The following is a 27,231-nucleotide window of genomic DNA, read 5'->3' as shown; positions in this document are numbered from 1 at the left end:
CTCTGCTGCAGGCAGAGAAAGAAAAGACAGAAATAAGATCTGAAAAAGTAAATCTGACACTGAAGCTCAAGGAACTAGAAGAAAAAGTACCAGATGCCTCAAATGTATTGAGAACCATTGAGTTGCTGAAAAATAACATGGCTGAAATAAAAATCAAGAGCCTAGAGTATCAAAAAAGTGGAACAGTTGCAATTGAAAGTAAAAAGGTCTCACAAAGGGGCATGAAAAGTCTCAGAAACAATTAGCAGAAGTAAAGGTTAAAAAAAATTGAGCTCGAAGGATAGCACGTAGGAATTAGGCACCGCTAAGGGAAATGTAGAGAACTAACTTTAATGCATGGAAGATGAGCTTGCTAATGAAAAATTAGAACTTGATGAACTTCAAGTATCAGAAATGTCTATTAAGCATCATGGAAAGAACAATGAAATTCTTGAACTTCAATCCAATCTGAAGAGCATGAAAGATGAAATGTGCTGTATGGAAGAGCAAATAACTCTGAAACAAAGACAACTGAACTCACCAGAGTAGTTGCTGAGCTAAATGAAAAGATTCATTAATTTGAAAAAGAATTGGAAAATAAGAGAGTAAACAAATATTTGGCTGAAATTATGAAACAAGCGGAAATATAGTTTCCATTTTTGAAATGTCAATGTCCAGCAAGATCATGACAGACTCCAGGGAAAAAGAAAATCCAAGTCTACTGTAGGAATGAATGCAGTGAACATTCCCTTTTGATGGAATGGGACAAACTCGCAGTGCCTGAACAAAGCAGGCAGATTGTTGATAAAGCCAAATTCAACTTGAAGCAGTGCAAAATGCAAATCAAATGGAGACAATGTAGTGCTGGAAACACAGAATACTACAACTTCAACACCAAAACAACAAAACAACTGAGACTACCGTTCCCCCAAATGTGACAGAACAAGATCTGGAAGAATTGTCAAGCCTTCAGTCCTCCTGATTATATGAAGTCAGAGACTTGGTGGGGGAGAAGGGGCAGCAAGGAAGTAAAGAAGATGATACTGTAAATGTATTTGGATAAGGATTTGGGGGAGGTGTAGTATAGGGGTGTTCAGCAGAGCAAGGGTTAATATGGGGCTGGAGAACAGTATGCTCATGGTATGATGTAGAGAGTCACTGGTAGGCTGTATGTAGTAGAGTCTGGAAGGAGTCAGCAAGGAGACAGCACCCATGCATGGCTGTACCTTGGAGATGTATATAGTTATGAGTTGTTAATAAACAGTTTATATTCAACCTACAAGCCTCCAGGCCTCTTAGTGAGACACCGAACAACCTTACAACATGAACCAGGTAAGAGAGCAGTTAATATGGTGCCACTCCCTTCCAACAGTTTTCCTGGGTGCAAAAACAAATTACTGCGACTGCTTGAAATCTGAATTCAAAACAGCATTTTCTGCTCTGTACACCATAGTTACAACATATACCCGGCATGTCAGGCACCCCTATAGTCTGGTGTTGCTATGGAACAGATGATGAGAAATGTGTTGCAGGACATATTTCCATCATTTGCACTTCATTTCAATGTGACAGCCAATTTTTGCTATTGCTTTGGATGGAGAAAAACAGGAGCAGCATCATCACTCCTCACTCATTTTTAAAAAAAATTATTCTTTCATGGGATGTGGACACTGCTAGCTAGGCCAACATTTGTTGCCAATCCCTAATTGCTCTTGAACTGAGTGGTTTACTCATTCCAGAGGCAGTTAAAAGTTAACCACATTGCTGTGGGTCTGGAGTCAAATTTAGGCCAGACCAGGTAAAGGAGAGTGGGGCATTAGTGAACCATGATGGGTTTTTACAACAATGAATAATAGCCTAATGAGATTAGCTTTCAATTCCAGATTTAGTTAATTGAATTTAAATTCCACAATCTGCTATGATGAAATTTGAATCCATGTCCTCAGAGCATTAACATGGGTCTTTGGATTACTAGTCTAAGGACATTACCATCTCCCCTTATACCAGGAAGTCTGTGTAACTTCAGACAAAATGCTGCCGCAGATTGTGGAGTGGCAGAGAGGCTGAATTATTGTCCTGGCTACTTGTTCAATAATGTCTGAACACCTAGACTAAAACCAAACGGATAATATCCCAAGCAATTGCAGGCCTCCTTTGAATTGGGAGAAACTGGTTTTATCCATTACTTTGAGCAGGATTATGGCAGAAATGAAATAAAAATTGTAAATGGTATAAATTTTAAATAAAACAGAAAATGCTCAAAATAGACTGCAGGTCCCTCAGTATCTGAAGGACAATTGATAGGTTAACACAACAAAACCCTGAGAAAAGGTTTAAACCCAAAACATTTTACTTCTATTTGCTGTTTTTGTATGCAGACAGATCTGCTGATGATGAATGCAATGTTTTTCCAATTTTAAATTCAGAGCAAAATTTGGATCAACTCTATCGGGGATGATAGCTGGCAGTCCCGGGACTCAGCCACATTCTTTATGGACATTGATTAGAAAGAAATACCATAAAACCTCACAGTGAGGGTGAAATGAAAAATATTGATCCAGATGCCTGTTATATATCTCCCCTGATTTGTAAATTGGAACAGGTGTTTATATTTGGACAACTGAATTGATATCACCAATTTCACATTACTACCCAAAGTCAAACTTACCTGCAATGAATGTATAGCTCCCAGTACTACATTCTCTCTGTATGCTGTCCTTCAGTTCTCTATCTGAAGATAGGTCCTTGATGATTATTTGCTGGCAAAATGCTATGATTTTTTACTATATGTTAGGGCAAGGAGGCAGGCCCTCTCAGCCAGAATGGGAATCAAACCCTATGCTAATGGTGTTAATCTGATCTACATAGCAGCTGTCTAACCAACTGAGTGAACCAGGCCCCAAAGCGCATTGCTAGAAATATGGAAATCAGAATACCCTTTTGCACCAGGTATTTTGACATGTCATTCGATAAGTAATTCACACAGTACCTTAAGTAGAAGATCACCAAAAATATTCCAAGTACTGATCCATTGCAATTTCCTTCCTTAAACCCCAAGTGCAGTAATGGCAGTGGCCACCACTGGCTCACCCTGGGGAGCTGCCAGCCTCTGATTGGCTGGCAGCTCCCTGAGGTGGCTGTCCTGTCCATGACAGAGGAAATCTCACCTCCAGTTTAGTAGCAGCCAATGAGGTATTAAATGCAGCAGGGCAGCTGTTCTTCTGCTGGCTGAGCTCCTCCCTGACCTTTTAGTCAGGATGGTGGGGACCACTGCACTCCATAAAATCTACTCCAAGTAGTTTCACAAATGTGCATGTCACAGTATTTCCTTTTAGCCTTTCACTAATGTACTGTTGGTCAACCCAAAGCATTCATGCACCCTTTTCTTGTGCAGTCATCCAAGCGATCATTAGCCTATTGAATGCTTTGCATGAATAACCATAATGCAGCATAGCAAAAATACAAGTTGCTGCTTAGAACTGAATCTCTGAAGTGATCTAACTTAACAGGATGATGCATGAGTAAATACTGACACATAGAATGGATAAGTGTTGCTTAATACAAGTGCCATTTAAACTTGTAACATTACAAGACTACTTCTCTGCATGCAGGGTGGCACATTGTAAAAGGAAACTGGCCCAAGCTAGGGATAAACTCTTGTCTTCTTTTAAGGAGATCAGTCTTGCCAGCATTTGGTATATGAAAGAATTAAGGGAGTAGGGGAGAGTTAAACTGGGGGCATTCTTCATGCTTAGAGCTGTTGCCATCTTGCTCCTGTCATGTCTTGTCTCTCTACTTATCAACTGACAGAGGGGCATGTGCTCATTCACAAAAATATCACATAGAACATCTGGCAGTGGAAATCTTTTTGCTGGACTTTGATGGTAGAAGAGGAGTAGCCTGAGCTGCAGTGCACAAGAATTCTAATTTCACAGCACTTGCAACTAAAATGAGATTGTTGTCTGAGTAGGAAATTCCAGAAGTAGCCATGGGTGGCAGGGAGATGGCAGAATGACTCCATCCTGACCTTTAAATTTCACCCATCTAATCAAGTTAACTTTCGATGGGATTGGAGAGGAAGACCTAGTCCTCTGAATGTACCAAGATTGATTGATGAGCTAGCTGGATTGAATAGTTCCCCTTACCAGTTTTTATGTTTATGATATTTCACAGAGATTCCTAGCTCAGTGTGGACTGATATAAATACAAAGCTTTTGATGTTTTTTAATGGACCTGCTCGCATTTGTTTGCAACTTTTAATTTCACCTCAAATTCATTAGAGCATAAAAAGCAACAAAAGAGAAATGCCTGTCAAGTCACCTAACTGTCCAGGTTCTTATTGAAATCTGCACAAATCATTATCATCTTTCATTACTGCAGGAACATGTTCCTTTCCTCTTCCAATGCAACAGTGAAATCAGTAAGTGCAATATTAGTCTGCAGTATCTAAGATTCAGTGCTGGAAAATACTTCATCACTTTAAATGCTTAGTCTATCTCACAAGCTATAAATCCTTAATATGAACAATATTCTTTACATCATTGGTCTTTTTAATAATGTCATAAAAGATCCCTTCGTTTATATAGTACCTGATCACATTGTCAAAACATCCCAAGTGCTTCACACAATGAATTATATTTGCAATGCCCACAACTGTTGTATAGGTAAACACATCAACCATTCTGCACCGATGACATCTTATAATTAGTAACAAGATGAAGGACCAGTTAATCTATCAATTCCCTTCATGATTTTAAAAACATGCATCAGTCTTTTTTGCCAATAAAATCAGATGACACTTGGCCTTCCTTCACACTTCAATTAGATCGAATCATCTCGTGTATTGCCCCTTTTGAATCCTCTGCACTGCCTCCCTGTTCTTTTTATAGGTGCTACAAAGGAAATTTAATAGCAATTCTTAATATAATGTCTTATAAGTGATATTAGGTGCATTTCTTTCCATTCATACTAGCAACATAGGACTTAGGAGCAGGAATAAGCCATTTGAGCCCGCTCTGCCATTCAATAAGATCATGGCCGATCTGGTTGTGATCTCAATTCCATTTTCCTGTCTGCCCCCCATAACCCTTGACTCCCTTCTCTATCAAAAATCTAGTTAAATCTACCTTGAATATATTCAATGACCCAGCTGCCACTGCTCGCTTGGGAAGAGAACTCCACATACTAACAGCCCTTTGAGAAAAAAAAATTCTCCTCGCCTCAGTCTTAAAAGGGAGACCTCTTATTCTTAAACTGTGTCCCCTAGTTGTAGCCTCCCTCATAAGTGGAAACATTCTCCTGATATCTACCATATTCTATGGATCTGCTTATAAACTCTTACATTTATAGGTACTCATTACAATAAGCTGAAAAGAGGTGAAAATGAGCAGCTTCTGCTGACACTTGTATGGTTTATTGCTGACAGGGACCATGTAACATGTGATCCAACTGTATCTCAACCTCCATCAACAAGACTGAATTTTAATATTGATATTCACATTACACAGGGTAAAACAAGCTAGGCTGTGGTGACACTTTGATGACATGCCAACCACGGGTATCAAATGCAAGGCTTGTTGACATTGTCAAACATGTGCCAGCCTGAGAGGGCTCTGGAATTTGCAGTGGCCAGCTTCCCTTTCATCTAGGGCATACTTATATAGCAACCAGGGCAGCAGAATATGAGCCAGCAGCTATGGCAACAGGGAAGGCTTCCACTCCATCAATGTTTAACTGGTGTGATCACATATGAACATACGAACTAGGAGCAGGAGTAGGCCACTCGGCCCTTCAAGCCTGTTCCGCCATTCAATAAGGTCGTAGCTGATCTGATTGTAACCTCCTGCCCACCCCAAATAACATTTCACCCCCTTGTTAATCAAGAATCTATCTAGCTCTGCTTAAAAATATTCAAGGACCCTGCTTCAACTGCCTTTTGAGGAAGAGAGTTCCAAAGACTCTGAGAGAAAAAAATTCTCCTCATTTCTGTCTTAAATGAGCGACCCCTTATTTTTAAATTGTGATACCTAGTTCTAGATTCACCCACAAGAGGAAACATCCTCTCCATATCTACTCTGTCAAGACCCCTCAGGATCTTAAAGGTTTTGATCAAGTCACCTCTTACTCTTGTCACAACTCACTGGGAATAGTGCACTGTAATATCAAGCCCCACTGTTCCTGAGCCGCAATAAATGTGAAAAAGTTTGATCAAACCACCAGTTTTACCTAATATTAATTTAGGTTAACAAGATATGAGCACCAGGTTTGTAAATTTAATAAGTAAATAATTGTTTATTGAACAAACTGTTGTTAACCAGTGGCAAAAGAAAGAAATATGAACTGCTAATTTGTAACACTATGGCCAGAATATTGCCGTTGGTGTGTGCGGGTGGGCCCGACATGCTGACGTGCAAAATGACGCGAGAAGACATTGGGCGTGCATCCTGACATCATTGCGCGTCATTCCAATATTGCGTTCGTTGGGTGCGCGCCGGAGGCGGCTGCGCACCCGCCGAACTGTCAAAGGCTTATTAACGCCATTTAAAAAGTCATTAACCTTATTAACCATGCTGCCCTGGAACCTTAAGGTTGGCAGGCAGACGAAGAGCCCAAGCGGCCTTCATGCTTTTCAGGAAACCTCATCCATGGGCAGGATGAAGTTTCCTGAAGATTTTATTAAATAATTTAATGAATTTTGCTACACTCACAAACATGTCCCAGCTCATGTGACACTATCACATGAGGGGACATGTTTAAATAATTTTTAACTATATTTATTGCAAAATTTTTTTATCAACTTAATCTTCCTGAGGCAGCTCCGTGCCTCAGGGAGAGTGCTGTGCTCTTTCATGCACATGCACGAAAGAGCGCAGGCCCTGACTCTCCCTCCTCCCCCCGCCTGCACAGGTGGCGCTGAGCGCTACCAGCCATGTGATATGCTGGGCGGGCCTTAATTGACCCACCCATGTAAAACGGCAGCGCGCAGCCGATTGCAGGCAGCAATCGGCCCTATGCTTGCCCCCACCTGCTCCCACCCAGCCTGCCCGACATAGGTAAGATTTAGCCCTACAACTTAAACTCTACTCCCTTCTTAAACCCCTATACACACACATACAAGACACATAAGACGCACAAACACATGGATTATAAGGATGGGATAAAACAGTTCAATAGCGCCAATTCCGGAGTACAGGATTCGATGGGTTGATTTTGATCAATGTCTTCCAAATTCCTTACACTTCTTGTTGATGACACGAGGTGGTCTTCCAGCACTTTCAGTATTTAGTTCACTGGTTGGGCACTTGCCTTTCAATGTCTCTAACAGTGATTTTCCCCTTTACCTTTTGACAGGGGTTTTCAGAGAGAGAGCCGGTTATAGAGATATGAGGAGAAAAAAAGCAAATAGCTATTATTGTGGAATTACCAGAATCTTTCACACACAGGAGAAAGAGGCAATAGGTCTTGTTCCTTTCAGGCTAGGAGCTATTCCACTTCGCTTTCACACAAAATCTGGTGACTTGGTCAGAAGCCATTTAAAATGCTGTTGTCAGGCTGCTCCCTTGGTCCAGGACTCCTTTCTGGCACCAACCTGTCTTTCATGGCACACTCTGTTCCAGGGCTGCACCATTGTATATATCTCTCATCCTGTCCCAGTGGTCATGCCTTTCAACCTGCAGCAATTGTAATTCTAATCCACAGTCCAACAGAAAATAAAAAGATATGTTCTTTACAACAGTTCAACAGAAATAACAAGATACGTTCCTTACATTCTTCTAAACTTCAGTGGATACAAGCCTAACCTGTGCAACCTTTCCTCATAAGACAATTCACCCATTCCTGGCAGTCCAGTAAACCTTCTCTAAACTGCTTCTAACGCATTTACACCTTCCCTTAAACAAGTAGACCAATACTATACACAATACTCCAGATATGGTCTCACCAGTATACCTGAAGCATAACCTCCCTACTTATGTATTCAATTCCCCTCAGAATAAACAATGACATTATATTAGCTTTCCTAATTACTTGCTGTACCTGCATACTAGCCTTTTGTGATTCATGCACTAGGACACTCAGATCCCTCTGAATCTCAAAGCTCTGTAATCACTATTTAGATAATATTCTTATTTTTTACTCTTCCTGCCAAATGGACAATTTCACCTTTGCCCACATTATATTCCATTTGCCAGATCTATGCCCACTCACTTAATCTCTCTATGTCACTTTGTAAAGTAATGGAAGGGGTCATCAACAGTGCTATCAAGTGGCACTTGCTTAGCAATAACCTGCTCACTGACACTCAGTTTGGGTTCCACCAGGGCCACTCATTTCCTGACCTCATTACAGCCTTGGTTCAAACATGGACAAAAGAGCTGAACTCCCGAGGTGAAGTGAGAGTGACTGCCCTTGATATCAAGGCCACATTTGACCTAGTGTGGCATCAAGGAGCCCTAGCAAAACTGGAGTCAATGGGAATCAGGGGGAAAGCTCTCCGCTGGTTAGAGTCATACCTAGCACAAAGGAAGGTGATTGTGGTTGTTGGAGGTCAGTCATCTCAGCTCCAGGACATCACTGCAGGAGTTCCTCAGGGTAGTGTCCTCGGCAGCTCCAACAGAATCTTCAGCTGCTTCATCAATGGCCTTCCATCCATCATAAGGTCAGAAGTGGGGATATTTGCTGATGATTGCACAATGTTCAGCACCATTCACAACTCCTCAGATACTGAAGCAGTCCATGTCCAAATGCAGCAAGACCTGGACAATATCCAGGCTTAGGCTGATAAGTGGCAAATAACATTTGCGCCAAACAAGTGTCAGACAATGACCCTCTCCAACAAGAGAGGACCTAACCATCACCCCCTAACGTTCAATGGCATTACCATCACTGAAACCCCCACCATCAACATCCTGGGAATTACCATTGACCAGAAACTGAAATGGACTAGCCATATAAATATTGTGGCTACAAGAGCCACAGGTCAGAGGCTAGGAATCCTGCAATGAGTAACTCCAGGATTTTGACATAGCAACAGTGAAGGAACAGTGATATATTTCCAAGTCAGGATGGTGAGTGACTTGGAGTGGGACTTCCACTGGTGGTGTTCCCATCTATCTGCTGCCCTTGTCCTTCCAGATGGTAGCAGCCGTGGTGAATTCCTGCAGTGCTTCTTGTAGATGGTACACACTGTTGCTGATGTGTGTTGGTGGTGGAGGGAGTGAATGTTTGTGGATTTGGTGCCAATCAACCAGATTGACTTGTCCTGGACGGTGTAATTCTTGAGTGTTGTTGGAGATGCACTCATCCAGGCAAGTGAAGAGTATTCCATCACACTCCTGACTTGTGCCTTGAAGATGGTGGACAGGTTTTGGGGAGTCAGGAGGTGAGTTATACACTGCAGGATTCCTAGCCTCTGACCTGCTGTTGTAGCCACTGTATTTATATGGTTAGTCCAGTTCAGTTTCTGGTCAATGGTAACACCCAGGACGTTGATAGTGGGGAATTCAGTGATAGTAATGCCATTGAATGTCAAGGGGCACTGGTTGGATTCTGTCTTGTTGGAAATGGCCATTGCCTGGCACTTGTGTGGCATGAATGTTATTGTTGAGGTCTTACTGCATTTGGACATGGACTGCTTCAGTATCTGAGGAGCCATGAATGGTACTGAATATTGTGCAATCATCAGTGAACATCTCAACTTCTGATATTATGATGGATGGAAGGTCATTGATGAAGCAGCTGAAGATGGTTGGGCCGAGGACACTACCCTGAGGAACTCCTGCAGTGATGTCCTGGAATTGAAATGATTGACCTCCAACAACCAGGACCATCTTCCTTTGTGCTAGGTATGACTCCAACCAGCATCTGAATAGTGACTGTACAAAGGTTATCAAGTGAGAAGAGAATGCTGCTGGCGAACGCTGTGAAGAGAAGAAGGAAGAGGCAAATATGTGTTTTGTAACGAGAATGAGAAGTGGTATTGTGAGTGTGTTGAGTGGTGAAAGATATGATGTAGAAGAATGTATTGCTGAGAATAGAGGGGGCGGATGAGTTGGGGTGGAAATTAGAATGAGACCTGGGAGTTAAAGTACCTCAGGTCTGTTTTTAGCTGCAGCAGCTTCCGTTATTGTGGGCTTTTCTCAGGATTCCTTGGCTTCTTACTCTAGAAGAGATCTTGCTGGAGGCAATAGACTTTTGTTCAAATCATTTATTTACATGCTGTTTACAAAGGTTAACTAAGACCAAGACATAGCTGGAGCTACTCTCTGAGATGCTTCACACTGATCTTTCCATGAATGACATCACTGTGACATAGCCCCTTACGCACATGCTCAGTAGCTATCACTAAGAGTTATCCCTTTGCTCTACACAGCTGAATTTTAAGCTGACACTAAAACTCAACCTTTGGACACAAGAAAGCTTTCCACAATGCGTTCGATAGGACCTAACTATCTGGTAAGCAATTGCTTTATATTGCTATCTGGAGCTAACCGGGAAGAATTTATTGCATAGTTCACTGAACCTACCTACATGTCAAAAAAATCCCACAACATACAAGGGATTCCATTACAAAACAACTTCAATGGTTTTTAAATATCATTTGGTAAACTAACATGTTGTTTTATCACAGAAGGCCATTTGTTAATTTAATTCCATTCAAGTTATTTATTTTTGGGGCTAGTTAGCTCAGATGGCTAGATGATTAGCGTGTTCAGAATAATACCAACAGCATGGGTTTGATTCCTGTTCCGGCTGAGGTAGACTGGAGACCTGCCTCCTCACCTTGCCCCTGACAGTGAAAGGCAATGGCAAACCACCACTGACAAAAACTGCCAGGAAAAATGGTTCAGGATGAAGTATCAGCATCCAATGAGCCAAGGACCTGCCTTCAGTCAGTGCACACATGAATGAATGGCGTGATTTGTCTATTTTTTTAAGGATTAAATTCTGAGACTATACACTAAATAACAATTGGTTTATTGTTTTTGAGTGTCATAACACTCTCTATTCTTGCACAATCCTGTTTGCGCTTATTTTCCATCCTGCAAGAATTTACCAAAATGTTTACTTTCCAGAAAGGGAGAGTGCAAACTCTGAAATGAAATTACCATCCAAATGTTGGAGCTTTGGAGTTCAAACCTATGAACAGCTGAAAACTCATCTTGAGTTAGAATTCATAAGAGAGGTGATACACTTGTGTTCTCACATAATCAAAAAAGACCTTCAACACTAGTGCTGGCAGTTCATTGCTTCAGGTATTAATTTGCTCATGAGATATACTGACATACATCACTTCCATCTAGTCTACTGGTGATTTCACACTATAAGCTTTACAGTGTTTCATAAGCAATATTAAATTACTTATACTGTTTTCATAACTTACTACCTTTTTCATATGTTAGTTTTAATAGTACATCCTGGTGAAACAGACAGAAAGCGTTTTCAAAACAATATTGACCCCAAATCTGAGTCCATCACAAGATTCAGTCTGTGATTTATTTATCAGTCAGAACATTGACTAAAATAACACTGATGTCACGAACCGTACATTCAGCAGGTCCCATATAAGCATTGTTCAAATAAAAAGAAACAATGTCCATCAGTGTTCATTATTTATTAGCAGAGTACACTAGGGTCAAAATAAAAGACAAAACAACGAAATATAAAGTTTTTTTTTGCTTGCTGTAAGTATTGCTCTGTCACTTGTCTGTCAGGCACCAGTTTATTTGCACATTCCAGGCGAGGACCCTGGTGTCACAATCTCTTTCAGTCGCGTCTGGAGCTGGAGAAGTTTTTGGTGACGGCTTATTCGAGGAGATAAGGTTCATACCCAGGTACGATCCATGTTGGAGCACTTTTGTTTCGCCGGCGAATGATTAATGGGGTGGGAATTTTAGTTTTTAAAAAGATATCATTAAGTTATTACTAAGTTTTCTTTTTGAGAAAATATTGAAATTGCCTGAGTGTCGCCTGTCGTTTCCATCAAAGAACACATTCCATGGACCTGAGTCAGGGCAACTGCTCCCTGCAGCTGTCACAAGCTTAAAATAATCGCCAGTCTCCCATTTCAGGCCGGTGCCTCCCCAGCTAACAACATCAAAACATTGACGTTTAGAAGGCACAATCTTACCTTTTTTTCTGCTTTTCTTTCCATTTTAATCGTTTTATAGCCTGCTGATAATCTGTGAGCGTTTTCACAAATAAAAATTAAATCTGAAATGTCTCAGTGCAGAGATACAAAACAGTGATTTTTTTCATGTTTTCTTTTTTCATTTTGTTTCATTGAAGCCTTAACAAGTAACTGATAGTTTTTAAGGACCACCAGAGGAAATGTCAACTTGTCGAACTAATAGAACAATGGGCCTAAATTAAAATAGAAGAGGGAAAGTTTATGTTAACATCATTCGTGTTTTAAAAAGGACAGAAGAAAAATTATATATTTGAAATATGTGGCAGCCTGGTTGATTTTGGTTCTGGTTCCACCAGCTGAAATGTTGCTAAACCAATCTTATCCAATACTTTATAGAAGCAAAATACTGCAGATGTTGGAAATCTGAAATAAAAAAACTAAAAAATGCTGGAAGTGTTCAGCGGTTCCGGCAGTATAAGTGGAGAGAGAAACAGAGTTAATGCTTCAGGCCTGTGACCTTTCACCACAACCCCTCAGGGTGGTCACAGACCTGAAACATTGGACCGGATTTCCAAAGAGCCGCGGGACTGGGACCTGGTGCTGGATTTGAAAATCGTGGTCCCGAAGGTTTTCTTGAGATCCTGACTCCTCCTGGACAGTTTGCAAGCGGTTGGGGAGGGAATGTGAAACCCACTTGCTGCCAGTTAACAGCTCCGTAAGCTCCTTAACGAGTTTAACGGGCCTGCCCTGTTCAGGATTGTACTTTTAAAATTTCACTTGGCGAAGCCAAACAGTCTGATGCATGTTAGTGCACAGCTGTCGGGTTTGTCACAGGGCTAATTAAACTTTATTGTTGTCTTTGTTTTTCACCTGTTTTTCCTGGGACCTGCTCGTTCTGGTATGAGCACTGGACCTTCATTTGTCTTTCATGGCCCCTTTTACATAGCTGGCCCGGTAAAGAGCCGCCTGTTCTCTTGGGCAAGGCAGCAGCGGCCTCCAACATGGCTACCGCCTGCCTTTGCCGCTAGCACTGCGGGGAAAGCTCCCACCTCCTGAAGATGCCCAGCATCAGTAACTGGGTGCTGAGCTTGCCCCTGACCAATTAACTGTTTGAATTTAAAAATAACGTCGTCAGAGTGATGCTGTTGAAGTGTGGGGTCAAAACCTGAAGTTCATTCATAGGTTTCCGACCTCGCTTTGAAAATCTGACCCATTAACTCGGTTTCTCTCTCCACAGATTGCTCCAGACCTGCTAAACAATTCCAGAATTTTCTGTTTTTTGTCCCTAGGAGTATGGTAGCTGAGTGATTATGGAACTGGACTAGAAACTTGTGAGGCTATAGGCTGGATTTTATGTCCCCTTGCTAGCGCGCTTGATGGTAGGGTGCGGCGGGGAGGGGGCTTGTAAAATAAAATGGGGACCTTCCCACAACCTGCCTTCCTACCCCCAATCTGCCTCCCATATCATGATGTGGGGGAAGGCATCAGGCAGCCCACCTGCCCTGCAGCTTATTCAGGATCTTAGTGGCCAACTAATGGCCACTTAAGTGTCTTATTCTGCCTCTGCCGCTATTTTACATGCAGCAGGGGAAGGCGGAGGCAAGGTGGGTAGCCAGCAACTTTCACTACACAGGCTGCTGTCAGGCAGGAAGGGGGTGTCCCAATTTTCAGGGGTCCCCTGTGCCCATTGGAGTTACTAACCCCCAAGATCATATCCCCCCTTTAATACTTTTCTCCTGGCCCGTCAAACCTGGTCCTTCACGCCCCTCCTCCACTTTGCTGGGGTCTGCCAGCCAGATCCCTCCAAGCTCTCAGATGTTCCCTTTTAAGTCTGGGCTCCATCACTACATCTTCTCAGAGACTGCCTGTATCCAGCAGTGGCCACTGGTTCGAACCTGGTGCTGATGGGACTATAGAGCTGTCGATCATTCCGATTGGCTGGTAGATCTCTAGGTGGGACTTCCTCCCAGATGGGGATCGAAATCCCACTTTGAAACAATTAGGGCTGCTCCCAGTACAATAATATAACTGGATTCAAAAAGAGCTGGCGCGAATTGATGGTCTGAGTGGTCCTCTTCTGTGCTGTGACATTTGGTTATTCTATGAATCCCTGGTGCCCATACTAAGCAGTGGAGCCTTGTTATTTACAAAGATGGGTGGGATTTAATGAGCTGATGGGGGTCTCACCAATTGATCGGAGAGCCAGAGGGGGAACCCTGTCAGTTCCGATGGGAAGGCGCAAAGATATTAAGTGCGGCACTTAAGTGGCTACCATTTGGCCTTCCCCCAGATTCAGGACACTCTGAGTCACCTGCAAACAGAATGGACCTCATTTTAACTCTGAGCATGTTGGTGGTTTTGAATGGGTGAAAATTAGGCCAATTATGTTCCAGTTATCAACTGCTGTTGGAGTCAACAAAAGAAACAATATTGGGGCTGGGCAATAATTGGTGTTTATAATACCATTGCTAGGAATTTGCTTGTTAAAACTGTTATGTGCAGGTTCAAATAAATATGAATGACATTTAAAGAAATATGTATTATTACAATCAGTTATAAAATGCAGTAAATTGTTTATTAATTTGCCAAATATCAGCGGCTCCAAATTTTTTAGGAAGTCCAGTGAAACTAACCCAGAATTCCCCAGTCAACCTCTAATAGGCAGAACCTCAACCCACTGTACAAAGCCACTCATATGTCAAGAGGTGGTGTCAGGATAGATCTGTCAGTGGAGACTCCCAATGCTGGGAGTTCCCACTTAGCTGGCTCAGAGGTACTCAAAGTTTACAGTAGGTCGGTATTGTTGAGTGCTGAGGAATGTTGGCGCCCAAATGGGCACAGAAGTCGGCCCCACCAAGGATAGGTCCAGGCAAGGCAAAGTCAATTTTTTTAGAAATTGGATTGGCCTTTTGCATTGGGGCTAAGATGGGTTATGTGGAGTGTAAGCGGAGGGGGCCTGGGAAACCCTTCCACAATAGAAGACAAGCATTGGACTTTTGGCCCTGCATGGAGCACCCGGGTGTTGGAGGTACACCATCAATGGAACTGGTGTCCACTGGAACCATGTAAATTAGGAGCTCTCCCACAGAGTGTGACTGGGCCAGTACTGGAGGGCACCAGCACGTGCAGGCGTAACCACCACGATCACAGCCCATGGATCTTTGCTGGCCAAAACGTTCATATCAGGCTGGCCAAAAGGTTCATATCAGGGACCTTCAATCTCAAGCAAAATCATAGCAGTTTTATCCATTTACAATTCCAGCTGACAGGTGATATATTTTACTGTCAGGAAATTCTGTAGAGATTTTCCAGTGGTTCAGGCTTCAGTTAAATTTATTACCCTTTCTTTGACATTCTTAGTAAAAACAACACCCAGATAGGAAATTGCTTTTCTGACAGCCATGGATCCAAGATGTTAGTAAAATTTATGAAATGTCAGTACACCTTAATACAAGAGACCACCTTCAGATCCTTGCCTTCTTTCTTTATGGAAACCTAAGCAACTCTGTGCCTACAGCATTACCTGCTCAGAGAAGATTCCTTCTGCATGAAGGATATGAAGAGCAAGTATCCCTCCAAGCCATACTCCATCCTGACTTGGAACTATATCCCTGTTCTTTTGCTGTTGCTGGGTCAAAATCCTAGAACTCCCTTCCTCACAGCACTGTGGATGTACTTACACCACAAGGCCTGCAGTGGTTCAAGAAGCCAGCTCACCATCACCTTCTCAAGGGCAATTAGGGATGGGCAATAAATGTTGGCCTAGTTGCCGACGCCCACATCCCATGAAAGAATAAATAAAACAAAGACCACTGGAACAATAAGATACTGCCATTTTTGTGTTTTATTGTTAGAATAAATAGCATTTATCAAAATGACCAAAACGAAAGTTTTGCTGAATTGGATTGAAATCTATTGTTTTGTTTATTTATGTGCTGTTTGCACTCCAGGCCAGCAAACACATCATTGAAAACCACATCAGGACACCTCAAGCATTTTTTTTCGTAAAATATGCTTGCAACATATTTTGGATTGCTACTGTGATCTCAGTGGGTGAGACTTGTGTTTTGAGGGACTTCTGTTTTTGAGAAAATAAAAATATAAAGGAAATGTAATAAAAACAGGAAATGCTGGAGTTTCACAGCTGCTCAATTGGCGTCTAAGTTTGGGATGATCTTTCATCTGAGCAAAATATTGTTAAAATGCACAGGGGCCATTTTGGGTTATATTTAAATGCCTTCTGCCTTGTAAGTCAATGGCTTGCACTATGGTGGTCAATTCTGTGTTAAACATCGCCTGGTGTGGCTCGGGAGACCCACTCTGGCTAAGCAGTCTCTGCAGCATTCGCTGCAGAGGAAGACAGTGGGCTGAGAAGGTGCATGGTTCACTGGCCTCTGCTTTCTCTGAGCCGTCTTCTTGGCCTGCTGAGCTTTTTGTTTCTGCTTGCCTCTTCCAATACCCCTCCAAACAGTCAGCCTCCAAAGGTCTCAGCCTTCGGTGTCTGTGCCCGAGTTGTCAGCGTCAATGGCCGCCAAGTTCATATCTTGTTGCAGGTGTCTTTGTAATGGAGATATGGATGCCCGGGAGGTCGTGACCCAGTGACCAGTTCACCATACAGAAGGTCTTTGGGGATATAACGGTCATCCATCTGATAAATGTGGCCAAGCCAGTGCAGTCGTCATTGGCTGAGCAGTGAATGTGTGCTGATGGAATTAGCACACTCCAGGGCCTCTGAGTTGGGGGCCTATTCCTGCCAAGAGATGCCGGAGATGTGTCTGAGGCAGCAAAGTTGTCAGCTGTGCCTCAGTTGCAGCACACTTGTCTCTGAATTGTAAGGTTCTGGGTCAAGTCTCGCTCCTGGACTTGAGCACAAAAAGTCAATACTGACTCCCAAGTGCAGTATAGGGGGAGCACTGCACTGTGTTTTAGCTGCGCTGTTAAACCAAGGCCCACTCTGCCTGCTTGGGTGGATGTACAAGATTCCATGGTACTGTTTCACTTGGTGTGCTAGCCAATGTTTAAATTACAGTTTTACTTAATAGCATTTTTAGAACATCTATTCGTCAATTTAAACGCAAAGATAAAGTCATAAAGTCTCATGCAGCTTTATTAGCTACAATTGTTGATGTTACTAAATAAATATATGCACACATGCATATGTCTTTTGGATTTTGCCACTCCTTAAAAGCACCATTGAATGTTCGACTCTTTTTATACTGTGGAGCCTGATTAATGGACCAATTAGGTTTTAATCTTATGCAGATGAGCGCAAACTGCAGCAATTACAACTATTGACTAGGCCAAGAGCAACTGGAGACCATTCCCAAGCACTTTAAATTAGGAGTCAATTTTTATTGGCCAGTGGCTCAAGAATGCAGTGAATGGAAATTCTATGCAGTGTTAATAAGGGGTACGTATCTGTGGTTGCATGTGGAGGATGAATGTAGAAAAGCAGATTTACTATTGCTACTGACACATCAGCCTAAAATAAGCCAATTGCCTATTTCAGTAGTTACTCAGGATTGGGCAACAAAACTAGTCCTGATCACGTAATGTATTGCCTTGGTGAGATGTCCCCAATTTGCAATTTTAAATGAGGGGTTAAGCTGTTTAAAATAATGTGTATATATATTAAATATATGTATAAAAATAGATGCATACTAATTTCAAAATCAGTCATTTCTAGCCTCTGGCCAGTCACAAAGTGTCAAAAAACACCATACATTGCTTTCATAATCTTCATGGAACCATAGAAAGGTTATGGCGCAGAAAGAGGCCTTTCAGCCCATTGTGTCTGCGCCGGCCATAAAAAGAGAAAAAAGAAACTAGCCGCTCATTTTTAATCCCAATTTCCAGCAGCTGGTCTGTAGCCTTGCAGGTGACAGCACTTCAGGTGTAGATGCAGGTACCTTTCAAATGAGTTAAGATTTCAGCCTCAACCTCCAATTTAGGCAGTGAATTCCAGATGCCCACTACCCTCTAGGTGAAAATGTTTTCCCTCATGTCCCCTCTAATCCTTCAATCAGTCACCTTAAATCAATTTCCCCTGGTAATTGACCCCTCAGCTATGGGAAACAGGTCTTTCCTGTCTAACCCTGTCTAGGCCCCTCATAATTTTGTACACCTCAATTAGGACACCCTTTCGCTTCCTTTATTTTAAGGAAAACAACCTTAGCCTTCAATTGTTACTTTTCCAATGTCTATCTAGTTCACTTCTCAATTTTGTGGCACTGTTCATAAATCTGTCCCCTGTGCGAAATAGTTAAATCCAAATTCTCTGCTCACCTTCCTTTCCCTGAGCCAGAGTTGTAGATCTGTGATTGTTAGATGTATTGGGTGAGATTTTCAACTACTGCTCCACTATTTTTTGCCTGAAAAAGGGGAAATTTTCAGAGAATAATCTAGTGGGTATGTTGGACACTGCTTTGATGCCCCAATTCAATTGTCAGACAGGCCCTTAAAGGGGTACCTAGCACTCCCATCCCAAAGAGACAGAAGGTCAGTTTAAATATACAGATCGGAATCCTAAACTAGTTGTAAGATGTCTATTGCCATTTCATCTACAAATGGGTGGAGAGTACATAGTGCATGGTTGACCCAGTTGTGCCAGACATTAAACCACCTAACCAGTGGTTACTGGAGACCACTCCAAAAACAACCTGGGAAATAAGTGGAAAGGAATTTTGGTGGCATCTGAACTACAGCACTTGTTGTCAGTCTATTCTCACCTTCTTACCCCATCTGCCATCCTTCACATCAGCTCCCCTTCCCAAGTGCAGAAACCAATGAGGTGCCTAGGCATTCGGATGACCTCTTTGTGCAGGTTTTGTGGGTACACCACTGTGTTTATACCTGTTTTTGGCTGGACAAAAATTACCTTTATTTTGTTGGAGCTCAATTATCTTCCTAGAAAGTTGAATAAGATGTAAGATCTCATAGCCTCCTTTTTTAAATATAATTTTAAACATATTTTAGCATTTTTGTCATAGTTTAGGTGTTTAATCTGAGAAATCAATGTCATTCTCCTTTGCTGTGCCCTTTCAAAGGTATGTGTTTACTGTTGCATTTGAGCATAACTATACTTCAAGTGAGGCCAAACTGGTGAATTGTACAGGCTCAATTTTGTTGTAAGGTTGCATGTTGTCTCATGGAGTGGTCTAGAGACTTGTATGGTTGAACAACAGCTGTTTATTAATAACATATAACTATACTTTTTTAATTCATTCTTGGATGTGGGCTTCGCTGTCTATACCAGTATTTATTGACCAACCCTAATTGCCCTTGAGAAGGTGGCAGTGAGCTGCCTTCTTGAACTGCTGCAGTCCATGTGGTGTAGGTACATCACAGAGCTGTTAGGGAGGGATTTCCAGGATTTTGACCCAGTTACAGTGAAGGAACGGTGATATATTTTCAAGTCAGGATGGTGAGTGGCTTGGAGGGGAACGTCCAGGTGGTGGTATTCCCATGTGTCTGCTGCCCTTGTCCTTCTAGGTGGTAGCAGTTGTGGGTTTGGAAGGTGCTGTCTAAGGAGCCTTGGTGTGTTGCTGAAGTGCATCTTGTAGGTAGTACACACTGCTGCTACTGTGTGTTGGTGGTGGAGGGAGTGAATGTTTGTGGATGGGTTGCCAACCAAGCGTGCTGCTTTGTCCTCAATGGTGTCGAGCTTCTTGAGTGTTGTGAGAGCTGTACTCATCCAGGCAAGTGGGGAGTATTCCATCACATTTGTGACTTGTGCCTTGTACATGGTGGACAGGCTTTGGGGTGTTAAGAGGTGAGTTACTCGCCTCATGATTCCTAGCCTCTGACCTGCTCTTGTAGCCACATTATTTATATGGCTAGTCCAGTTCAGTTTCTGGTCAATGGTAGCCCCCAGTTGATAATGGGGGATTCAGTGCTGGTAATGCTATTGAATGTCATGGGGCAATGGTTAGATTCTCTATTGTTGGAGATAGTCATTGAGTGGCACTTGTGTGGCACGAATGTTACTTGCCACTTCTCAGCCCAAGCCGACATTAAAACTCTTACAGTCCCGAACACCCTAATACTAAAAGTTTTACTCCCTGGGATGTCTGTTCTATCCCTCTGGCTATACAGCTGAACATATTGTTTACTATTTTTATTGCTGTCAATCACTGATGGGTTAAGTAAGCAATGTACAAATATCCTTTGATCCAACTCCTGACTTGAGCCTGTAGAGTAATTTTGTTTAGCTTATATTCCTTCTGCTTATATGCGATCTCCAGTTTTGTCACTATTTGTTATCTACAGTAAATAATATTTGCACTTGGCAGCACATCTAAGACCTAATTTTCTGTTTTCAATGAAACTGGTGCTGCACTCTTCCATGGTGTAGGTGTGACTGCACTGGTCGGGGGTGGGGGGGCGGCGAACTGGTGGTCCCAGAATTTCCAGGTTAGGTGAGCTTTATCTGGAATTTTATGCTTGAGGAAATTTTTTTTTATCTCCTGCGTTATTTCCCTTACTGCCAACACAGATGCCCTTCTTTCACTCCTGTATTTCTTTCTCAGTATGCTTTGTATTTCTAGTAATGTGCTTCTGAATGTTTTCTAGTTTCTCTCCATGTTTCTCCTTTTCAACAACAAGTTGTTGCTTGTGGGGGTAATTTTAATCAAACTTGCCTGGTGGGAAATTGATAGGACGGGACTGGCTGCCTGCTGTAGACCACATTTCATTCCACATTCCATTGGAAAGTACATCTTGCTGGGTATAAAATAGGAGGCCAAACCGACTGACTGCCAAATTTGGTGATTGCTGTTGATGTGGAACTCCTGTCTGCTGAAGGTCAGATGACATTTTCTCAAGATCATTTCATTCAGAGCCTTTAACAATCAAAGAAAGTAGATCTTTGGTTCCTCTGCCTGAGCAGCATTTGAGCACAGGCCACAAAGGTGAAAGGATAATTCTTCCAACTTTTATTGGCAATCTCATCTCAGATAGTATGAGAATAGAGGAGTGGGAAATATAAAGGTCAGATGATTGCAGTGCAGCTGGGATTGAGGAATATTGTCAGAATAATGAAATGGTACAAATTGCTTTTGTTTCATTTCAAGTGTCCACAAAGCATAGCTCAATTTAGATGAAATATCTAACTTATGATGTTTAACTCCTTTCATTTTTGGAATGAGTATGAGATGATAATATTTGTATATATATTTATTTGTTCACTATTTCTATGTCTGTCTTTCCATACTTAAGAGGTATTGATTCTCTTTGTTTTTACACAGAACTGGAAAACAGTCATGGCAACATCTCAGAATACCAACAGTGAACAAGTTGTTCCAGAAAATAATGATCAGGATGATGTCCTATCCGTGCAGGCCCGATATCTCCGCGGTCCATCTCCTAGCAGGTCCGATGTGTGCAATGACTAATTCCCTGACATAAGCAGCTCTAACCACAGATTTGCATGAACTGTGGTTCAGTGAGTAGCATTCTTGCCTCTGAATCAAAAGTTTGTGGGTTCAAGTCTCATTCCAGAGTCTCAAGCACAAAAATCTAGGTTAACACTCAAGTGTAGTATTGAGGTGCTGTCATTCAGATGAGACGTTAAGCTGAGGGCTCCCCTGTCTTTCAGGCGGATGTAAAAGATCCCATAGTACTATTTCAAAGAAAGAAGGGAATTTCTCCCAGTGTCCTAGCTGATATTTATCTCTCAATCAACTTAATAAAAAAAACTTATCTGGCCATTATCACATTGCTGTTTATGGAAGCTTTCTGTGTGTAAATTGGCTCCATGTAAATGCAAATCTTTTTTTAGATTCGTATGAAGCTTTCCTGATCTGAGATTATGGCTGTCGTTACTGCATTTAAACTCTGAGAAGATTGGCTCTTGGTCATGACACAAAATGTTGATAAGATACATAATTCTTTCAGGGTACGATGACCATACTAAAACACATCAGCCAGAACTTTCCTCTTTGGCAGGGTCATAAAACAGTTGGTACCAGGCACATTGTAACATGGAGGACTGAATCGCCACCTCCCTTTACAAACCATAACAAGCCTCTTCTACCACATTGAAATAGTCTCAGGGGGCATGGATAACCCTTCTGTCCCATCCCCTCTATTTCTACCCCAAACTCATCCCAAATAATTACAGTTACTATATCAGTGATAGTAAGACAGGCTGCAAGGCATCTCTGATTAAAATATTGAAGAGGCCGTTTCATACCCTGCTACTGAAGGTGAGTGTTTCTATGCCTGCATAGCAATATTTTTAGTACTTTGAGTCAGAACTTTTGCTGCTACTTTTTCTCAACTCCCCACAAACTGCCACTTTGCACTCTAAATATGGATTTTCCTGACCACCTTTATTTTAATGTATGAAGAGAAGGATGAAACATGGAAGAGGCTATGCTAGTGTTTCATGGAGACAGGCATCATTGATGGTATCTCTTCCCTACATGTAGACACTCACTTATCAGGCTCTACAGACAAAAAAAGAGCTTAGGTGGGCATCTCCACAGTATGAAGAGGTTGCAAGAAAGCAAAGGAAGTATAGCCAGCTGCAAGAGCAAGAAGAGCACAACTGAGGGCTTCCAAGAAGTAAAGGTTAATTGACTAAATAAAACCATTTTACACCTTCTTGCTCTCTTTGCCCACTGTTCCCCCATCCCCCTCCCCATCTTCTAAGACATCTGCTAAGATCCATTATAAAACAGAAATCAATATGCCCTCTACCAGATTCAACTTTCAAAAATCGAAAGCCGTCAAAGGAATGAACTCACAATTCTATGTGATCAATTCTATGTGATCTTAAAGCAATAACATTCACCAGAATGTGCCAACAAAATATATTCTCCTTTCTTGTGACTACTTCTGAATACTGTCAATACTCTTGGGAAAAGTTCCCCTGCTCTACTTTGAACAGTGCTATGGGTTATTTAGTATACACCTAAGGCCAAATGGGGCCTTTGTTTGATGTATTTTCCAAAAGACAACACCCCAACCGTACAGTATTCCTTCAATACTGTATTGAAGTGTCTACCTAGATAATGTACTTAACTCTGAGTGGAACTTGAAATCACATTTTTTGACTTGGAAATAAGCATTCTCCCCATGAGATGTAAAATCTGGTGAAAATGGAAGACAAAGAACTCCTCAAGGGTAAAAATAGAGCTCCTTATGGTAAAGCAAAGTTAATAATAAGGGCTAATGAAGCATCTGCTAAATAGTTTAATATACAATCAGTTGTTGGAGACAAGAGGCAATAATAAAAGAAGTGGCAAAGAAACAATATTAAAATGCACATTAGATATTTTAAAAATCTTGTACTTTATTTTCATTGACAGATTTTCCATTATGTCAGATACCGACACAGAGAGCATCTTCATGGAGCCCATCCATCTCTCATCTGCGATTGCTGCAACCAAGATAATTAATGAAGGTAAGATTCTTATGTTTCCAGATTACCCCCAGAAATATATCAAATTTTACAGCTTCCCTGCCCCCAATTTTAACTCCAGACAGGTTTTGTGCAGGTGGGAATTTGGGAGAGTTTAAAACCCACCCATTGCCCCAGTAAAGAGGCCCAGGCATATTTTAACCTCCATCATTATCATTACATGACATCAGTAGAAGTAATTTTTGCAGCAGATTTGATCTTTACAGATTAAGAACCAAAGAGAGGTTAAGATCCTGCATTTCAGTTGCTTTGTGATATTTAGAAGTATATGTTCAGGTTCCTGAGCAATCCAGTAAAGCAAAACACATTTGTTTTGAAAGTAACTTGGTACAATATTTAAGCATTTAAATATCTTAGTAAAATTCACTGATATAAATGTAGTCCATTTGAATATTCAAAAATGTCAAAATTTTAAGCCAATACAAGTCAATTTAGATTTCCAGTTTTTTGGGGAGAGACATATAACATAATATACACAGAAAGATATTTTGTTGTTTGAACCACAATGATTTTGAATGAAAGTCAAAGAAGATATTTTAAAAATTGGTGTTAATTGTAATTGAATGAAGTGACTTAATTTATTTTTTAACTTTTCTATTTTGTCTGTGTAAGATGGTACTTCAAGTAGTGAATTGCTTCAAATCTGCCAGAACATCTAATAAGGCGTTTGTATCCAATTCTTGGGAAATCTTCAAGATGTCAAAGCATCTTTACTACTGGTCTTTTGGTGGAGGACGTTTCTACATTCCGTACTATTCAGGAGATTCAGTTCATATCTTTTACTTCAGATTTGGATTCCTGTTTGGATCCATATGAACTTACGAATTAGGTGCAGGAGTAGGCCATTTGGCCCCTCGAGCCTGCTCAGCCATTTGATAAGATCTGATTGTGGCCTCTACTTTTCTGTCAACTTTATATATCCTTTGACTCTATTGTCAGATCTCTTATCTAACTCAGCCTTAAAAATATTCAATGACCCTGCCTCCAATGTTCTCTGGGCTAGAGAATTCCACAGACTAATGATCCTGTGAGAGAGAAAAAAATCCTCATTTCCTTAATGGGAGACATCTTATTTTTAAACTGTGTACCCTAGTTCTAGTTTCTTGCACAAGGGGAAACATCCTTCCAGTATCCACCCTGTCAAGCCCCCTCAGGATCTTACATGTTTCAGTAAGATCACCTCTCATTCTTCTAAACTCCAGTGGATAGAGGCCCAACCTGCCCAACCTTTCAGTCAAGTAAACTTCCTCTGCACTGCTTCTAATGCAATTATATCCTTTCTTAAATAAGGAGGCCAAAACTGTACACAGTACTCCAGATGTGGCCTCACCAACGCCCTGTACAACTGTAGCAAAACTGCCTTAGTTTTATATTCAATTCCCCCTGCAATAAATTAGAATGTTCCATTTGCCTTCCTAATCACTTGCTGTACCTACATACTAACTTTTTGTGATTATGTGCCAGGACACACAGATCTCTCTGCATGGCAGAGTTCTGCAGTCTCTTTCAGTTAAATAATATGCTGCTTTTCTATTCTTCCTGCCAAAGTGGACAAGCTCACATATTCCAACATTATACGCCATCTGCCATATTTTTGCCCGCTCACTTAACCTATCTATATCTCTTTGCAGACTCTTTAAACCCTCCTCACAACTTACTTTCCTTACCCATCTTTGTATCATTTGCAAAGTTGGCTACAATACAGTTGGATGCTTCATCCAAGATATGTTACCCTTTACACCATGAGCGTTTACTTTATGTAACCTTTGATCTGGCACCTTGTCAAATGCTTTCTGGAAATCCAATACACTGCATCTACAGGTTCCCCTTTATCCACGTTGCTTGTTACATCCTCAAGAACTCTAATGAATCAGTCAAATATGATTTTCCTTTTACAAAACTATGTTGACTCAGATTGATTGTATTAAATGTTCTAGGTGCCCTGCTATAACCTCCCTAATTATAGACTCTAGCATTTTTCCTTATGATACATGTTAGGCTAACTGGCCTGTAGTTTCCTACTTTCTGTCTCCCTCCTTTCTTGAATAGGGGTGTCAGATTCACTATTTTCTAATCTAATGGAATCTTTTCAGAATCTAGAGAATTTCAGAAAATTAAAACCAATGCATCTACTACCTCAGCAGACATTTCTTTTAAGACCCTAAGATGACATCCAAAAGAACCTGCGGAGTTGTCAGCCTTTAGATCTAATAATTTTCTCAGTAGTCATTTGGTAGTACAGCACTTGTATATTGCTGAAAAAAGAGACTTTTTGTCAAAGCTTTTCATCTTGCACTCATCAGGATAATTCGCAAGAAAATGCCAGTGTCAGGGGAAACAACAAATTTATACTGTATGAGTGGTAGATTGGTAGATGCGTTGCCATGAAGAATGCACCAGATGATGGTGACTGATAGTTAACTTCCAAGCATTGTTTTGAATTTAAACCAGGTAGCCTGACTCTGATTGGTCAAGACATTGCTATGGGGAATGAACCAGCAAATGGCTGTCACTTATTTTGTTTAGCTGAGCCTGTTTCAATGTAGTGACCAACCTGCCAGACACGATCAATTGGTGCATTCTTCATGGCAAAGTGTCTACCAATCAGAGTCAATTTGCCAACCAATCAGCACTTTCATCTCATTCTGTATAAATTTGTTGTTTTCCTTGACATTGGCATTTTCTTGTGAATTGTGTTGATGAGTGCAAGACAAAAAGCTTCGAGATAAAAAGTATAATTTTTCAGCAATACTCAATTTTCTCAGTACCCTTTCCCTGGTGATTATAATGGTTTGAGTTCCTCTCTCCCTTTCACCTCTTGATTTACAATTATTTCTGTGCTTCATTTCTCCCATGTTCAATCTGAATTTTAAATGTTCCCAAAATATTTTTCATTATCCATTGTTACTTCTTTTGTCTTTTGAACCTGAAGAGTTGAAACCCAAAGGAATAAAAGTTGAGCCAATGTCACCAAATATGATGGAGTCAGCTGAGCAGCTACTGGTGGAAGATCTTTATAACCGGGTAAAAGCTAAGTTTGATGACACCAGTAGATTCAACACACCCTGTATCATGGACATCCAGCGCGCACTGATGCAAAAGATGGAGGCCCCCAGAGAACTTATGGATGAGGTGTGGCCAAATGTGTTCATAGCTGAAAAGTAAGTCTAAATAAATAATACAAAAGCAAAATACTGTAGATGCTGAAATCTGTAATGAACCAAGAAAAAAACCTCAGCAAGTCAGGCAAGATCTGTAGAGAGAGAAATAGAGTTAATGTTTCAAGTAGAATCATAGCATCGTAGAATAATTACCACACAGAAGGTGACCATCCAGCTGGTCATGTCTGTGCTGGCCCGCTGCGAAAGCAACTCAGCCAATCCTACTGCCCCTCCCTTTCCCTGGTCCTGCAAATGTTTTTCTCTTCAGATGCTTAATCAACCTCTTTTTGAAAACCCCAATTATGTCTGTCCCCACCACATTCTCAGGCAATGCTAACTGCTTGCCATGCAAAAAAACTTTTCCACACATCGCTAACCACCTCAAATCAATATCCCCTGGTTCTTGAAATTTTTGCCAATGGAGACAATTTCACTTTATCCACTCTGTCCAGACCCCTAGTGATTTTGAACAATCCTATCAAATCTGCTCTCAACCTTCTCTCCTCTAAGGAGAACAGCCCCAGCTTCTCCAAACTATC

The 27,231-nt window shown here is 41.3% G+C and overlaps 1 protein-coding gene across 5 annotated transcripts in view; it reads left to right on the top strand.

Annotated features, from left to right (window-relative positions):
• Positions 1–27,231, top strand: part of styxl2 (serine/threonine/tyrosine interacting like 2) — a 71,465-nt gene that overhangs the window by 24,061 nt on the left and 20,173 nt on the right. The window contains exons 1-5 of one of the 5 annotated variants that reach the window (XM_078559996.1): positions 11,760–11,810; positions 20,398–20,523; positions 21,352–21,476; positions 23,419–23,513; positions 26,464–26,692. In XM_078559996.1, the coding sequence (XP_078416122.1) occupies positions 21,367–21,476; positions 23,419–23,513; positions 26,464–26,692 (434 nt within the window). In that variant the 5' untranslated portion in view covers positions 11,760–11,810; positions 20,398–20,523; positions 21,352–21,366. Of the gene's footprint in view, positions 1–11,561; positions 11,811–20,397; positions 20,524–21,130; positions 21,150–21,351; positions 21,477–23,418; positions 23,514–26,463; positions 26,693–27,231 lie in introns of those variants that run through there. The other 4 variants (XM_078559998.1, XM_078559994.1, XM_078559993.1 and 1 more) reach the window with 4 other exon arrangements.

The sequence above is a fragment of the Cetorhinus maximus genome, chromosome 16 (genome assembly GCF_964194155.1).
Source record: "Cetorhinus maximus chromosome 16, sCetMax3.hap1.1, whole genome shotgun sequence".
In the NCBI taxonomy this organism is placed as follows: Eukaryota; Metazoa; Chordata; class Chondrichthyes; order Lamniformes; family Cetorhinidae; genus Cetorhinus; species Cetorhinus maximus.
The sequence above is the reverse complement of the archived record's forward strand: the minus strand, read 5'-3'. Positions and strand labels throughout refer to the sequence as shown.